General features: G+C 37.8%; 1 protein-coding gene across 1 annotated transcript in view; it reads left to right on the top strand.

Annotated features, from left to right (window-relative positions):
- Positions 1-526: 526 nt before the first annotated feature.
- Positions 527-12,459, top strand: part of CEP192 (centrosomal protein 192) — a 78,832-nt gene continuing 66,899 nt past the window's right edge. The window contains exons 1-7 of the mRNA XM_009284087.2: positions 527-731; positions 1,575-1,697; positions 3,280-3,434; positions 4,958-5,004; positions 6,724-6,856; positions 9,691-9,845; positions 12,296-12,436. Coding sequence (XP_009282362.1) covers positions 562-731; positions 1,575-1,697; positions 3,280-3,434; positions 4,958-5,004; positions 6,724-6,856; positions 9,691-9,845; positions 12,296-12,436 — 924 coding nt within the window. The 5' untranslated portion in view covers positions 527-561. The remainder of the gene's footprint in view (positions 732-1,574; positions 1,698-3,279; positions 3,435-4,957; positions 5,005-6,723; positions 6,857-9,690; positions 9,846-12,295; positions 12,437-12,459) is intronic.

Here is a 12,459-nt window from a genome sequence, read left to right as displayed (position 1 = left end):
TACGCGTTACCCTCCCGCTGCGGGGCCGTGGCGGGAGGGGGGTGGCGGTGGTGCCTGCGGGGAGTGCTGAGGCAGGTAGGGCCCGGGCCTTCCGCGTTGAGCTCAGTAGCGTTAGGCTGTAGCCTGCCAAGTAGCGGCCCGAGGTGATCGCCTGACGGAGTCTGTAGCTCCCCAGGTGCTCGCTGCTGTGGAAATGGAGGAAGGCTGTCTGGATCCAAGCAGCTTTACAGGCTAAATATAGGTTGGCATGTCTTGCAGCGTCGGTACGCTAACTTGCAGGAGTGCTGCTCTTTTTAGAAAGTTCAAGAAGACTATATATAAAACTCTGTGGCCCCCAAGAAGCCTGGGGGGAGAGGACCGGAAATAATTTTTAAGTACGTTTGTGGGTGAAGTGGGGTGATTGCCAAAGAATATTGGCTGTGATGTATAAATAACATATTTTTGACAGCATTACTGTGACTTGTGTAACTGTATGGTTGTTTTGTTCTTACTTTCAGATGCTGCTGGACCAGGGCTGATCGTGTTGCCAAGCAGAGTGCTATTTTAAGCAGCTTGCGCAGGATGATGGAAGATTTCAGAAATATTGCTGATGAGACGTTTCCAAGCTTCTTGGGCCATTCACTGAGTAGCAGTGCAAGTGTCATTTTTGAAAATGTTACTATTTCCTCAAACCCTGGCTTACCTGTTGCAGCTTCAACTGTTGCCAGAAGTAAAACGGGCTGTGACAACAGGTGAGACTATCAGTTAGTAGCACTTAATAATATAAAAAACAGTTGACTGGTTAGAAACATTTAATTCTGGAGCGGAAAAATTCTTTTGATAGGTTATTTGGTAGATGATAAAACTATTTACTAATCAGTAGCATACTAATCAGCAAACATAGGATTGATTGTATTAGCAGTGAAAAATCTGCATTACACTCATAACTCATAAATACTTAACTTTTATTAAAATTACTCTTTAAAAGAGGATTTTAGTTTTTAGACTGATAACAATCAAATTTCTTTTAACTCAACTCTTCAGCTTAGTATACTCAAGTTTGAAGTTATATAGAGAATGGTATGTTTTTTACATGTGTGTTCTCTTAACTCTATTAACTTACCTGAATCTGGCTCATTTTAGAAAGGGTAGTGTAAGAACTAATGTTATGGATATGAATGAAAATTTAACACGATTTATAATGATTTGTTCAGCAAGGAGTAGAGCAAAGAGTAACAACTAGAAGCCTTTGCTCACTTAACTGCTGTCCTGTGACTTAACAAGAAGTAAGATCAGACTTTTATACCCTGTCTTTCCAGAAGTGTGCGTTCCAAATGGGACAGCACTACCCACTAAAAATGATAATGCGGTATTTCTCTAAAGAACCACAGAGAACTGGAGAGGATCATTCTGGGTACATACGTGTACCTATAAATACAGATTGGCTAGAAAATGCTAAAATATTAAAATAATTGAACTTACAGGAGGTGAGTGGCCATCAATATGATTTCTTTTATTTTTCCAGTTCTTTGGAAAACAGGAGAGGTGCATATTAGAATGATTCTGTTGTGTGTTTTTCCTTCCCACCCTTACAGGCTTTCTGATATCTGTGCATCCTATTTAGAAGGGAAACATTCACCTCCATCAGGATCTTCTCACAGTAGTCATGCAGATCCTGAGCCAATGGGGAGATTTGCCCTCAGCTTTCGTGATGACATGTAAGTGAGACAGTTAAAATCTAGTTCTGTCCTAAAATGCACATACCAGTTTGTAGTATGTAGATTTATATGTACTATAAGCTAATTATGGAATACTTTGGAATTGAATTGCCTACCTCAGCAGCAGCTTCTACTACTGGCCTTTTGATGGCAGTAACTGGAGAGCTCAGCTGTGCATTAGCCTGTTAGCTTATAGTGTTTGGCAGCCTAGGCAGCTTTTGCTACTAAAACAGCTCCTCCATGTTTTGTGAAGAGGGATAGTGGCAGGCTACGTGGAAGCATCCTGTGCAATGCTACCACTTAGGCTGTACAGCCCTACGTGAACAGCGTTCTGCTGTTTAATTGACTAATTTGGCTTCATGTACGTGACAGGAATGAATCTTTAGAAGTGATTTTTTTTTTTTTAAACTATGATGTTTTCTTTTGTTGTCATACTAATTAAAAATTTCCTAAGTGTGGTTAATTAATTGACTTATTTGAATCTGGCTTGTATTTACCTAGTTTACATTACATAATCTAGAATTAAGCTGATGTTTCTTGTTCATGTCATGTGTGTGAATAACAGTTTGCACTGATTTTAATCTGTTCCAAGTAAGTATCATGTGGTTTGCATACAGAAAGGAACATCCATTTCTATTAAATTTAGCTTCCTTGTAGCCTCAGTGATTGCTATTTCTTAAGAGAAATAACTCATGTTGGTGAAATAACTTGGAGAGCATTACTAAGTGGTGGAAGTGTTGGGAGCTGTTGCATAGGTTGTTCCAACCAAGGTGAAATCTGTTCCTATTGTTGTGACAGAAACTGCAATGTGCGTCTTACTGATAAAATTGCACTATAGGCAGCATGTCCCTATAAAAACAAAGACTATAAGATTTAAGAGAGGGAGTCAGCTTCTTGAATGTACTCAAGTAAAAAAAATACAAAACATGGAATAACTGCATTTTAGACTTTCAAATGTTAGTTTTATTTATGTATCTAAAATACTAAAGCAAAAGTATGGTTCCGTCCACTCAGTGTGGAAATTGTAACATCTTACAATGTACATCTCAACAAAATAACTTTTCTGCAGAATTATAAAAGCTGTTTTTTAAGCTGTTAGAACTATATGAAATTTCAGTAAGTCATATTCTTTATGATTTAGTCCCTAATTTAATGTTACAAAAGGCGTGCCGATATTGTGGACTTGGGAAAATCTTGTCTAGGGTTTGACTTGCTCTCAAATGGATCATGGAAGTCGCCTGGCATAGACTCTTTTCCCCTTATACTTTTCCTTCTTTTTGCAGAAATGAAAGAGAAAGGAACAAACAGAAAAAAGTAGAGAGGTATATGTTACATTAAATTTCACTATTTGTTTCACACTTTAGATTGTGAAACTGAAGCTCTTGTAATCTTGATATTTATTCCTTTATTGTAAAATGAAGGTAATAGATCTGTAGAACCTATGTTAATGGGAACAGCTAACTTCCTAGAGACGAAGGATTAAAATTGGAGAATTTATCAGATCTTTATATATAGAGATGTTGTATACTAACGTTGATCTCGGTGAGTGATTTTTTTTCCATTGAAATGATTCTCTTTCTAGGGAAGCTGCTACACAAGTTAAAGAACCGCAGCCAACTTCTGTTAGTTGGAAAGAATCCCACTCAATATACGGAGAGCAAGATCAGAATGTCACTGAGCATTCAAACTGCAGTCAAGATACCTTACTTGAGGTATTGCCACCCGAACGATTGGAAGGTATTAAAGTTTGAGAAAAATTGTATTCATATTCTCAGCATAATTAGCTTTTTATGCTATAGATGTCTTCTCTTGATCCTTTCACTGTTTTATGGCATAGTGTAAATGGGTTTTGAAAAATAATCTCGCTGATTTGAACAAACTGAAAACAGAGAAAGCTTGTGGTTGACATTGTGTTCTTAGATTTCTCCCCAAAGTACAAAGCTAGGCAGGAGCTGGTGAAAATAATCTTTGCTATAAAATACCATAATTGGAATGCTAGTAGGAACTTTACTTGTGGAAAAAGTATATGTAAGTTGTTTTCTACCCCTTCTCTTTCAGTAGGTGTAAGTCTATGAGATTATATTTTAACTAATGTCTCTCTTCTTGCCGTATTCTGACCTGTAATAGGTGATCTTTAACTGCAGCTATAGAAGCTGGAAACCTACTTTTCTAGTGAGATGGTGCATGAAAAAGTAGTTTGGAATAATTGCTGTGAAGACTGCTTTTTTTGAAGTATGAATAGACTAGTGGAAGCAAAATAATATTCTGTAACTTATTTTAAAAGCGTGGCTGTTGATATTAAACTTTTTTGGTTTTTTTGCTACTGCCAATCCTGTGATTAAATTCTGCTTGTTCCTTAAAATTTAATAAATATACTTAGTAAATATATACTTCTAGTCATTACTAGTCATTTTCTAAGCTTTATCTGAATATTTGCATAGGTTTTCATGAGGTAAGTATTAATTATTTAATAGAGAACATAGTTAGAAAGTACTATGGTTTGTGATATAAATGGGTCCTTATAAAACACACTTCTAACAGTGAAGTGTTGACTTCAGTCACTTATTATTGTAGCCTTGAGGAAGTGGCAGTAACTGTGGCAACAAAAATCATGATGCTTTGGAAAACTGGGATTGCCCAGTGTTCAGACTTGATAGTGTCTGATCATATTTAGTTAATTGGTTTTAACTTGTTTATTCAAGGTTTAGGATTCTAGTCTGGAAATTGCCTTTTATTCCCATCTATTATTTAAGAATTAGGAACCTTTTTTGCTAAAATCTGTATGTGCCTGTCTAAAATGTTCTCTGTCTTGTGGGACTTGCAATTGGATTATGGGTGGATATAACACAAGGACAAATGGAAGCTGCTTACAAGTGATCCAAAGAAAGGATTGGCCCAATAGGTGAAATGCAACAGTGGAACAGAATGCTTGTTGCGACTTCTGCTAGTGCAACCTGGGACTCCTTACTTTTTTCCACTGCCTTATAGAAATCCTTAAGGCAGTAATTATTTTGCATAATTTTTACAGTTCTAGCCCTGATGAAGCCCTGCCTTTTTAATTACTCCCAGATACTTTTGATCATTGTTATAAGAACATGTAAACTTTGGTATTGTGATAAAGTGTGTGTTTCAGGATTATTTTTATGGTGTATGCCAAAACCTTCAAGAAGCTCAGTCTGCTATCTTATAGAATAGTTAGCACTTAGTAGTATAACAAGAACAAAATAAAATACTGATTACACTACGTTCTTTTGTTCCAGATTTGTCAACTGGAATATGTTTTCTTCCAGACAGTAAGAATAACAAGGTGAAACCTTTTCTATGTACAGTGAAATTAAAAGTTTTCTAATATTAATCTTGTACTAGACTTAATTGTGTGAGAGGAGGAGGGAGGGAATTGAACTGTGTTTATTGTCTTATGTCGCGTATCCCTTAAGTTTGTAACAGTGCTAGCATGCTGAATGTGTCATGCCTCACTCTGCCTCCTTTTTGCAGATCACTTAACATAATTAGTACCATGGGAGCATGACTCCACCTAATCTTTCTCAACATTAATCTTGTACTAGACTTAATTGTGTGAGAGGAGGAGGGAGGGAATTGAACTGTGTTTATTGTCTTATGTCGCGTATCCCTTAAGTTTGTAACAGTGCTAGCATGCTGAATGTGTCATGCCTCACTCTGCCTCCTTTTTGCAGATCACTTAACATAATTAGTACCATGGGAGCATGACTCCACCTAATCTTTCTCAGTTGTGAAAATTGTTGTTTACTCCTACCCTCTGCTGTCTTGTAGTTCTTTATCCATGTAAGGACCTTACATTTTATCCCAATTGTAGTTTAGCTTTTGGAACTTTCTGGAATGGTTTTGGAAATTGAAGTAGACAATATCCACCTGATTTGACTTGCCCCTGTACTTGTTAATTACTTTGAGGAATATTAGTTCAGGTGACTTTTTCAGTGTCCTCAGCATTAAATACTGCACCATTTGTACGAACACAATCTTCCTGCTGCCTCTGTATTATTATTCTTTTTTTGGTGTCTCTATCCCAGAGCTAGCACATAGCTGCAGGTATTGACAGGCAGGGCTGTGCTTCAGCTGTTTTTATCTACTGTGTTAGAGAAGCTGATAGTTATGGGCACAGAGATACAAGGCAGACAGGAATGGGAGATCTCGTGGCCCTTATAGAAAATATGCTTCAGGTTGCAGCTGGATGCTGTCCAGTGTGTCCTCCTTAATGTGTCAGCTGGTATTTACTAAATTCATATAGTTTTCTTTCATTTGATTTTTCTAGAGGCCACAGTGGTCAGTGAGTTGCAGTTGAATGCTCACAGGCTGTCATCTGAAAACCATAATTCAAGTCCCTTTCAAATTTTTTACTTTCTGAACTTTTGACTTTTTTGCTGTCTGTCAAAGATGATCCGTTTATCACAAAGAATGTGAGACTAAATCCAAAACACATTACATCGTGCTGTTTATAAAAATCGTTCAGGTATATAAAAGATACAATATTTACAGTTAGCTAGATTCAGCTGAAATACTACTTTATAAGCAATTTAGTATGCTTATTTGAAGAAATTATCAACAAAGGGTTGATCTGGGTGTACGATTTCTGAAGAAGCACTGTTTTGGCAGCATAGGAAACTATTGAGAGTTGTCTTTGTACTTTTTAGGTTGGGATTGCAGCTTAATGGGGGGGGGGGGGGATTTTTTCAAGTCCAAACTCTTTAATACAGTGGTTCAGTATTTTATTTTTGAGGTTTTTTAAGTTTGGTGTCATTCAGATGCTTTTTCCCTCTTTCCCCTTTATGATCCCTGTATTTCTTGCGTGTATCCATTCTGGAAGCTAGCAGGCAAAGTCCATTGGAACGAGAATGTTTGCTGGGTTAAGTAGGGAAAAAAAAAAAAAGGGGGGGGGGGGGGGGGAAGTTTTGGAATATTTTAAACCTCATTAATTGTTTATTAATAACTGAATTTATACAATAGCTAGTAACTCCTAGAAACATTTCTGTGTGGATGCTTTTCACAGGTTGGTCCATCTGAACCTTCTGAAAAGCTGATAGAAGGTGAAATCTCAAGTGATCATCTGAGCAATAGCCTTTCAAGTTTTTTGGAAAATGAGAAACTCTCATCTCTTGCAAGCTCAGAAGAAGATTCCACTGGTAAGTGTATTTATAACTCTGGATAGTTGATTCTAGAATTCTGACACAATGTTATTGCATACTTGAGAAGAAAGGTGGTGTTTTACTGAAGTATTTAATACAGGATCATGCTTGATCAAAACCCCTGATGACAGGGTATGTCCTCAGATGAATGAGGAAGGCAGGGTGATAAATAGGTTTACTGCCGTCTTGTGATCAAGTATCCCTGCGCAGGGTTCAAGTAGCGTTACTGGATTTCTCCCTATTACATCTACAGATGTCATGGCTGTCTTTTGAAGTCGTCTTGTTCTTTCTTGTTGCATAACTTACTTGTGTGTTAAGCGTATAAAAATTAAGTTAATAGTTTGCTGAGTAAAAATACTTTTCTTTTTTCCTCCACCCGAGGGAATGGAATTACTTTTATCTGCCCTTCTAAGGAGTTGGTAGTCTTTAGTTGGAAATACTTGTCTATTCAGGGTTCCGGTACTGGTGAAGCTAACTGATCTTTTTATTTTTCCTGGTCAGTGTGCAATGTACTAATTTTTATCATGCAATTCTGTATCCAGTGTAAATTTGGCAGCTCAGTATTTCTAAAAATAAGGAGGAAGTCTCTGGTATCTGAGCTAAAATACGTTAATCTACTTTCTCATTATTTGGAAGATAGTGGATTATTATTTCAGTTTCACAAAGAAGAAATCAAAGTATAGGTAAATGAAATTAAAACAGTTATCGTGGTGGTGTTAATTTGAGTTTGAATTGTAGGTATTTGTCTACCATTCAGGTAACTAACTAATCGTTATATAATTTTTAAAGCACTCTATGGATGTTCATTCTGAGGACAGGTATTAGTCCTCTTTCAAAAATTGAAGAAACTTAGCCTGCTGTAATCCATCCACCTTCTCCAGTATCATATGTGGAAACAGAGCCATGATGCAAATTTCTCATTTATTGACTCTCAGATGTAACAGACCCTGGTTGCTTTGCTGTAATATCAAAGTTGCGGAGCATCCATAGCTTCCAATTCAACTAAATCGCATTTTGTTGAGAGAGTGTGCTTCTGTAAATTGGGCTCTTTGTATGGGGCACTGGCAAAACTGGGAATGCAAAAATAATGATGACTTACCTGTGTGTGTATAGATGTACTTTTTTTCTATACATTTTTGGCATTGTGTAGACCTCTTTGGCAGAAGGAAATACTGAGAAGATTCTTCAGAATTACCTTTTTGGGGGGAAGAATTGAAATATATTACAAAGGCAAAATTGCTGGAGAATTCTTAAACCATCACCAGCACCCTGAAAACGAATGTTTCTTTAATTATGTGGAAAACAAAATATAGTTACGAGTTGATAAATGCAAGGCCTGTTTGAGTATACTGTTTTTTTTTTTTTAATAAGGAAAAACACAAACAGGATTCTGTTTCCTGGAAATGAAAGAATAAAAAGTAAAGATGTCAAACTTCTTCTCAGAATATGTTTTACAATGGTTTTAAGAGTGCATTTAACCATGCCCTAAAAAGCTGACAGATGTTTGGGTCTGTCCTGGTTTTGGCTGGGATAGAGTTAATTTTATCACATCATAAGCCGGTAGTGTTAACAGTGCAGCAAAATGATATCCTTGATCCAGCTCCTGGAGGTGATAAACAGCACAACAGGGAACATACACAGCAAGTAAGGTGTTACATAACACAACTTTGAGAGCAAGCACGACAACTTTGAGAGTAAATTAATGAACGTTGTGACCAGCGACTGTTAAATCAATATGATGAATGCTTATAACAAATTTGCCTTAACATGCTCTGGTCAGATCTGTTGTTATCTCAACCCTTCGAGCCCCACGTTGGGTGCCAAAAGGACTGTTGTGGTTTAACCCAGCAGGCAACTAAACACCACACAGAAAGGAAAGGAAAATAATAATAATGATGATAAAAATATACAAAGCAAGTGATGCGCAATGCAATTGCTTACCACCTGCTGACTGATGCCCAGCCAGTTCCCGAGCAGCGGTCACCCCTCTCCTGGCTAACGCCCCCCAGTTTATATACTGAGCATGACGTCACATGCTATGGAATATCCCTTTGGCCAGTTTGGGTCAGCTGTCCTGGCTGTGCCCCCTCCCAGCTTCTCGCTGGCAGGGCATGAGAAGCTGGTAAGTCCTTGACTAGTGTAAGCACTACTTAGCAACAACTAAAACATCAGTGTGTTATCAACATTATTCCCACCCTAAACCCAAAACACAGCACGGTACCAGCTACTAGGAAGAAAATGAATGCTATCCCAGCCAAAACCAGGACAGGGTCTTTAAAAATAAACAAACAAAAACCCTGGAAACTCTCCTCTACCCCCAGCCCCCACAAATTAAAAGCAGCCCCAAAACAAGAAAAATTGTGTCTTGGAAAAGTTCTCACTTGACAAATAGGAATAATACTGTTCTTAGTAATGGCACTTAACATTTTTTGTCATTGAAATATAGAACTATGCTTCAGTCACTTTCTGTGAAGTTTGAAAAATGTTATATATATTTTACTTTTAATTTATGAGTATGTATACGATTTGCTAGTTGGAATGTGGTGGTGTATAGATCATGTGAAGGAAGAGGAGTCACTTGATAGCCTGGGAGTTAACATGCTAGCTTATAGTCATCTTATTTTGCTGTATATCAGTAGTCATGGAGTAAGACAATTATGTGTTTCTATGACCCAATTATTTTAAGGGAAAACCAGGATAATTCTGCTCTGACTGTGTGAGTGTATTGTGAGACTCAATGTATTAAAAATTATGGAGTTGCTTTGATAGTATGTCAGGTGATACAAAATGTCTGTGAAAGGTGAATAGGATATTTTCTTCTCTTTCAATAGATGATGATATTGATGATGAAGAGTTCTTTGATAACCAACTAGAAGCCTATTTTGAGCAGCTGATACAACCAGAAATGACAAGAGGAGACACTGACATACAGAAACTCTCAGAATGCTGTACAGCGCTGAAGCGTTCTGAAAATGGCTTATTTCAAGTAGGTTTAAAGTAAAGTTCAAAGCTTAGCATGCCCAATGGCCCTTAAACACGGTAGCATCATTGAGGGTTGTCTGCTGGGGTGAACTAGGTTTTATTTCTTTCCTGACAAACCCAAATACTGTCCAACAGGTAGCCTGTACAGCGAAGGATTCTTTTTAAATTTAAAGATAGCAAATACAGCTCCAAACTAGAAACAAAGCCATTTGAGTGAGCTTCTGACTTTTTTTGTTCCCTCTGCAAGGTTTTCCTTGGGGGCGGGGCAGCAGGAAGAAAAGGAAAGAAGCTAGGTAGCTATTTTTGTGTTTGTTTTCCTTTTCGTTGTAGTGCAGAGCTAGCACCTGATTCATCTGCTTGTTACAGAAGGTCTTGCTGTTTATGAGATAAGGTAGAATTAGGTAAGTAGCTGGCTGTCCCAGGAGGCATTAGTCGGGAAGGCTTGCAGCAAAGCTGAAGAGTTTCCTATTATGGTGTCTCCTTTATTCAAGTCTCTATTCAGGTTTCCCATGCCTCTCTAACCCTGCTCCTCACACTCCTCTTTGTCCTGTGCATAGCCTTCTCCTTTCTCCTGATAAGCAGCTCTGGTAGAGAACCTTGTGCAGTCAATTCTGTTACTTGATCTTGCAAAGGGAAAAAGGAAAAAAAAAACAACCCCAAACTCCTAAGACTGGATTCCTGTCCCTTCTCTGGGATGATGGACGCTTGTCCTCAGAGAAATCCTGTAATAACTAATATAGCATCAGTAGTATTTCCTGAAGATGGACTTTTTCTGCTGGACTGCTTAATACTGCATTTCTTAATACTTATTACAACACTAAAAATTGCTTTTAGAGTTTTGTATTGTTTATGGTGGTCTGAACCTCTGAGGCATTCTCTTGAATGCTTTAAGGTATGAATGTTTCTTATACACCTTGCTTCCCCTCTCAGCTTCCTAGTGGTGGTTTTTAGTGTCAGAGATGGTGTGATGTTTCTAGATAAGCATTATATCATTGGTAACTAAGCAGAAGCCTCTACTGATACCATCGTCTTGTGATGGCAGGATTTTAATTTTGATTACCAGCCTCTGAATGCAAAGAATTTTTGATGAAAGATAAATCTCCATAAGAAAGCTAATACCCATAAAATACTTGATTTACCCTGTCCCCTCCAGCCCCAGCAAGCTGTTTAGCTGAACTGAAACTAAGGCCATCTTTTGATCTCGCTTGTAACTTGCTTGTAATATCCGGGAGATGGGCCTACTGTCTGTGTAGGAATTGCTTAATTTTATTCTGATGGTTCTGTGGCAAAACTACTTTCAGTAGTTTAACTTGTTCCTATTCTTAATTAGAGTTACAGTTTTAACTGCAACAAAATTCAAAGAACAGAATGGAATTTTCTTTTAAGACACTGATTAAACTTGTTGAAAAGAAATTTAATTCACTATTGATAAAAGATTGTTTTATTTTTTGTTTCTGTAACTGTTAGGGTAACATGCTGGCACTTATTTTCTATCATACAACTAGTTTATAAAATCTTTTTGATCACTGGTTTATTATTTTGGATAGCAATCTCCAAGGTTTTATTAAGTGTATAGTATCACAGAGACTCGTTTTTCCAGGAGAGTAAGTCAGTCTCTTAAATAAGTGGTCAGTGTGTGAAAGGTAAGTGTAGAGCAGCAACTGGCTGGCTTGTGGCTTATCTTTGAGCAGCAGTTAGCTCCATTACAGAGTGCCAGGGTTTAAGTGCCTTTCCATTTTCTTGGCTTTGCAACGATGGATGCGATCCTGGCAGTTGCATGGTTGACCAGAATGGAAAAGCGTGATTGATTTAAACAGTTAAATGAACTGTAGCTTCTGAAATTTCAGAAATTTTGCAACTGGCATCAGAGTTTCTAAGCTGTGGGAAGTGATATGTTAACCCTGTAAAAGCAGCCTGTATAGGCTGCCAGTTGCTGATCTACGGCTGTATGTGAAGAAAGGAATAGGTGGTTGTTTGAAGAGTGAGAATAATACAGTTCTGCTCTCTGACCTCAGGTCTTTTCTACTTGTGTAAGATGTTCCTTCTTCACTGCCATTGTAGATAGGCAGTGGGGTAGCTACAACAGGTTGAGTTGGCTTTGGAGTCCTCATCCAGCAGTGGGTCAACCAGATGGGGAAGAGGAGTAGCATGGTGCCCTTGTTAAAGGGAATGAAAGGGTGTAGTAGGAAAAAGAAGAGATCCTCCATCTTTTTGCTGTGTATGCCTTTGGAGGCAGATGCATGGACTGGCATAGCCAGGAACTGTTGTCCTTGGTCATGGTGCTAGCAGCTAGAGATACTTCTGGCAGTGGCACGTGAGCGAACAAAGTATTATAATCTGTTTACTAGAGAATTTTTTAACATTGTGAAAACAATTGTAGTGTTAAATTTTTTTTTTTCTTTGGTATATCTGTTCTAGTGTAACTTAAATCTTAATTTTTTTTTTTTTTAAAAGGAGAACTTTCAGGTTCCTGACACTTATCAGTCTGTGACAGGAGTAGACTCTGGAAATGCTAGTGATGAAGATTCACAAAATCAAGGGATAACTGGATGTCCTGTGCAAAGAGAAACGCTGCCCACAGCAGTACGGCAACTGGTATGAAATTGTCATTTACTTTT

Source organism: Aptenodytes forsteri, unplaced genomic scaffold (genome assembly GCF_000699145.1).
Source record: "Aptenodytes forsteri isolate BGI_AS27 unplaced genomic scaffold, ASM69914v1 Scaffold229, whole genome shotgun sequence".
Lineage (NCBI taxonomy): Eukaryota > Metazoa > Chordata > Aves > Sphenisciformes > Spheniscidae > Aptenodytes > Aptenodytes forsteri.
The sequence above is the reverse complement of the archived record's forward strand: the minus strand, read 5'-3'. Positions and strand labels throughout refer to the sequence as shown.